At 42.9% G+C, this 4,940-nt stretch overlaps 1 protein-coding gene across 1 annotated transcript; it reads right to left on the bottom strand.

Moving 5' to 3' along the window:
• Positions 1 to 235: 235 nt before the first annotated feature.
• On the bottom strand, positions 236 to 2,872 carry LOC139567444 (CD209 antigen-like). Its single transcript, XM_071388786.1, has 5 exons — positions 2,239 to 2,872; positions 1,981 to 2,079; positions 1,422 to 1,871; positions 1,136 to 1,278; positions 236 to 430 (listed from the first exon to the last, which is right to left on the bottom strand). The coding sequence occupies exons 1-5, from the start codon at positions 2,423 to 2,425 to the stop codon at positions 380 to 382; spliced, it is 930 nt and encodes a 309-aa protein (XP_071244887.1). The 5' UTR covers positions 2,426 to 2,872; the 3' UTR covers positions 236 to 379.
• Between the last annotated feature and the right edge of the window lie 2,068 nt (positions 2,873 to 4,940).

The following is a 4,940-nucleotide window of genomic DNA, read 5'->3' as shown; positions in this document are numbered from 1 at the left end:
GAAGACCAGGAAGTAGCTGGTGGCACGAGACGAAGACTCAGAAACTGTCCAGAGAGATCGGAGACCTGAGCGGCCAGGGTCTCAACGGCATGACGAGCAGCAAACAATTCCTGCTCGTGTCTGCCGAGCATTGCTCCCTGGAACTCGACGGCAGTGTTGAGAGAATCCATAGTCGCTGGGTCCATCTTGGTCGGATTCTTCTGTTATGCTGATGAATGAGGACCCAAAAGCGACGTAATAGAAACAGAGTCTTTATTCCAGTATCAAACAAACAATGATTCTCCTGGATATATCAAAGGTAAATCCAAAACAGGAAACTGAAATCCTCTCGTCAGTAGAGAGGAACGACTGGAGACGCGACCACAGACTGCAGGTCGCTTCAGGAAGGCACAGGCCGTAGCTGACATAGACACCTGCTCACACGCAGCATCTGAAGAAGGCAAAAACACGACAGGGCGGAACAAGGACACAGGACAGCAAACATCAAACAAGAATCCGACAAGGACAGAAGCGGAAAACAGAGGGGAAAAAATAGGGACTCTAATCAGAGGGCAAAATAGGGGACAGGTGTGAAAGAGTAAATGAGGTCGTTAGGAGAATGAGAAACAGCTGGGAGCAGGAACGGAACGATAGAGAGAGAGAGCGGGAGAGGGAGAGAGGGAGGAGGAGAGAGAGAGAGAGAAAGAGGGAAAGAACCTAATAAGACCAGCAGAGGGAAGCACAGGGACAAGACATGATGATCAAAGACAAAACATGACATTAATGGTTAATAATGTATTGTGTCAATTTGGAGTAACGTTTCATGTAAATAAGTATATAATATGTTTCTAAACACTTCTACATAAATGTGGATGCTACCATGACTATGGATAGTGCTGAATGAATTGTCAATAATGATGAGTGAGAAAGTTAAAGATGAACAAATCCCATAAACTGAAAGCTGTCAGTCTGCCCGTTAACCTCATAGACATTGTATATTTCCAAATCCAAAGTGCTGGAGCACAAAGCCCCACCACAAAACATTTGTCAACGTCCCAATACTTTAGAAGCTCATTGTTTGACCATATCTACCCCGACAGACCTATATCCCCCCGACCCCCACCTCACCCTTCTCTTTTGCGCTGTCATCTCTCACCTGTTCCTCTCTGCTGTTTATGATCACCAGGTCTGTTCCTCTCTCCAGACAGTCCTGTCTGCTCTCCTCCCAGGTGTTCTTCTCAGTAGAGATGAAGTAACAACTGCATTCACACTTCTTCCATCCGTCAGAACATGTTTTTTCTGTTTGATGACACAACACAACACTGATTCAATATGATACAATACAATAAACATCACATTTTATTTTCCATGATTCACTGAACTAGATCTCAATGAAACATTGACTTTATAATAAAGATAGGTATGAAAACCAGCTCACTGACCACAAAACAAATTCTGAAGCCTGTCTTTCTCTGTAGTCAGGTTGTTGTATCTGGTCTGTAACTGGTCTCTCTCTTCAGTCAGGTTGTTGTATGTGGTCTGTAGCTGGTCTCTATCTTCAGTCAGGTTGTTGTATTTGGTCTGTAACTGGTCTCTCTCTTCAGTCAGGTTGTTGTATCTGGTCTGTAACTGGTCTCTCTCTTCAGTCAGGTTGTTGTATTTGGTCTGTAACTGGTCTCTCTCTTCAGTCAGGTTGTTGTATCTGGTCTGTAGCTGGTCTCTCTCTTCAGTCAGGTTGTTGCATTTGGTCTGTAGCTGGTCTCTCTCTTCAGTCAGGTTGTTGTATTTGGTCTGTAACTGGTCTCTCTCTGCACTTGCGTTAGTCTTATAAAAGGAAAAACTCTGGAACAAGGTGTACCTTTCATCCTCAGAATCTTTGATGGCTCTGTTATCTACAAAGTATGAACACATAGTTACTAGGTAAAACACCAGGTAAATAGGCTTAGTAACCAGCACTTAATACAACTATGTGAAAAGCAATGAACTTGTACACAAACTCACAGTAGACAGACAGGCCTATGATCCAAGCCAGTGGAACACACAGCAGCCCCAGACACACTGCAACAACTAGGAAGGGTCTCTTCCCTGGGCTATCAGGCTCTGTGGACACATACAAGAGACTGTTATGTTTTGTTTGTGCGTGTGTGTGTGTGTGTGTGTGTGTGTGTGTGTGTGTGTGTGTGTGTGTGTGTGTGTGTGTGTGTGTGTGTGTGTGTGTGTGTGTGTGTGTGTGTGTGTGTGTGTGTGTGTGTGTTTTACCTGAGTGCTGGTCTCCTGGTCCATTATTAGGAGCAGTGTCTGCTGTCTCTTCTCTCTTGGTGCTGGTCTCACATTCTTTCAGGGTGTCTGCACTGACGAAGATATCCACAATCCTCTCCTCCATCTCACCTCTGTCAAACTTGACCTTCTTGTTCATATCTGGTTCAGCATAGATGACCTTTGACATCTTTAACAATGCCTGGGTCTTTCTTTCTATGTAGGTCTACTATACATTAAGTCTCTGCTTCTAGAATTAATGTGGTCTTCCAACATGGCCGCCAGGAGGCGCCGTACATCAACTGCAAACCCTCTATACGTTAAGTCTCTGCTTCTAGTGATATCTCTGTCTATGTCATATGTATGTCTCTGTCTGTGTGACTGATGTAGGTGTTAACTCAAGGGAAGTATCAACAAAATGACACTGGTAGTTGTGGTTGTGCATAAAATAGAACAAATTTGCATGCTTGAGTGAGTAATTGTGTGTGTACTTGTTTGAATGTGTGCTTGTATGAGAGGTTGTCATAGTGTTTATTGTTAAAACATTTTCTGCAGCACAATATAAATCATTCCATGTCTCTACATGGTCATCTTGTCCAGAGTGTATCTCAACACAGTCCTCCTGTTCAGGGAATGGGACTTGCTATTTGTGATGATGGACAGGACACTGTCATACCAGGAAGATATAGATCATAGAGGGGAAGTAACAGCCCCAAGACAATTCAGGTAGTTTCCAGAACTCCCCCTTCCTTTCACCTTTCTGCTGATCTGGACCCTCTGTTTACTCCCAGATATACATCAACATGTTCAGGAGGTCCAGGAATACAAACATGGGTCATTATAATGTCCAGACAATAGATTTGAAACTACAAACTACTCCAAGTGGGGGTGGGTAGTCTTAACCAGTGAGGATGAGATGACAACAGTAACCACCAGGGCTCTCCTCTAGAATGACCTTTTAGTGATTTAGCAGACGCTCTTATCCAGAGCGACTTACACGACCAATTAGGGTTAAGTGCCTTGCTCAAGGGCACATCAACAGATTTTTCACGTGGTCGGCCCGGGATTTCGATGCAGCACCCTTCGGTTACTGGCCAATCAATCTTAACCGCTAGACAACATGCCTCCCTCTCTCTTAATAAACCTGATTGGTCGAGAAGATTTTGAGTGACAGCTGGTTGAATGACAGAAAATATCCACTTCACTTCCCTCTTTTGGGACCCATGTGGAGGAACAACAATCAAATATGAGCATTTGATATTGTGCTTATGTGTAATTTGACAACAGACTGAGTTTCAAAGATTATTAGGAGAACACACAGCAGCCCCAGACACACTGCAGCAACACCAGAGGGTATCTTCCACCACTGAACATGTACTGAATCACAAATCATTAAAGATCTTTGGTATTGTGTTTTACTGTATCATCAATGATTGAGACAAATAAAGCTAGAGTACTACAGGATAAGCTCACTTGTTTAATATATTGTGTGTAATTTGTGTGTGTGTGTGTGTGTTCGTGCAATCTTACCTGAAGCAACAACTCCATCTCTTGGACTGGGTTTGAAGGCTCCTACGTTGGCATATAACTGGCCATTGATGTCTGTGTTCTTCATTGCATTAGATTTGTTGTCTTCAAATCCATCTGAGTTTTCATAGACTCCCTCTGACATCTTAACACACTTGTGGTCAAATACAGTAACTTCTACTTCTAACCTCAACTCTAATGTAAGTCTGTAGCTGTGTCTTCTCCCTGCACTGTCCTGCGTCTGTGTGACTTTAGGTAGTGAAACTCTTTATCAGTCAACCAAAGTGTGAGTTCAACACAACACAATCAGCAAGCCACCACGTGACTTGCACCAGCCTTAGTTTGATAATATACTACACTATATGGCTCTATATCATGCCATATGATGTATGTGTGATTTCACAGGGTCCCAAATCTGGATGTGCTAAAATTAATTGGGATCCTGTTAATTGACATATACACTACAAATATCCTGACTGAGTTTACAGCACCCCCAGCCTTCAAATGGAGAACACATTATGGCTCTCACTCTGTGACTGGTGCTGTAGGGGGAAGTTGTCCCTAGACACTGATCTTGGGTCAGTTTTGCATTTCCACCACAAATGGTTAAGGTAACCTAGGGGAAACTCCCCCCCAGAGTTTGACTGGCCGCCAAATACCATGTACTGTACAGTGCATTCAGAAAGTATTCAGACCCTTCACTTTTGTCACATTTTGTTACGTTACAGCTTTATTCTAAAATTGTATACATAGTTTTTTCCCTCATCAATCTACACACAATACCCCATAATAATGACTAAGCAAAAACAGGTTTTCAGAAATGCTTGCAGGACATATAGAAAAACCTATTGTTGACTTTCAAATGAATCATTAGACATAGTTTTAATAAACTTGAGGCCAAAGAGTAACAAGTATGCTGTCCAACCAGAGAGAGAAGAGGAAACTGTGGCTGTCAGAGTGAGATGGGAGGGAGAACAGTAGCAGAGTTAGTAGTTTCCTGTGTCTGTGAGGTCAGAGCTCAGTAAGGCTCAATCTATCAACTACAATGAGGAGAGAGCTGTCTCGTTCCAAGCCGACTATATTGCAGTTGAGTTGCACGCATTAACAAATGGGCGTACGATTACTATACAACATGATATGATTAACTGATGTGTTAAACACCAATCCAGGCATTGTGT

This window comes from Salvelinus alpinus, unplaced genomic scaffold (assembly GCF_045679555.1).
Source record: "Salvelinus alpinus unplaced genomic scaffold, SLU_Salpinus.1 scaffold_595, whole genome shotgun sequence".
NCBI lineage: Eukaryota > Metazoa > Chordata > Actinopteri > Salmoniformes > Salmonidae > Salvelinus > Salvelinus alpinus.
Note: the sequence above shows the minus strand (reverse complement) of the source record. Positions and strands in the feature narration are given on the sequence as shown.

Coding starts and splice junctions, on each gene's coding strand:
- LOC139567444 (XM_071388786.1), bottom strand. CDS start 2,425: ATGTCAAAGGTCATCTATGCTGAACCAGATATGAACAAGAAGGTCAAG. Junction 2,080..2,238: donor ACCAGGAGACCAGCACTCAG/GTAAAACACACA, acceptor ATGTGTCCACAG/AGCCTGATAGCCCAGGGAAG. Junction 431..1,135: donor TAAACAGCAGAGAGGAACAG/GTGAGAGATGAC, acceptor TGCCTTCTTCAG/ATGCTGCGTGTGAGCAGGTG.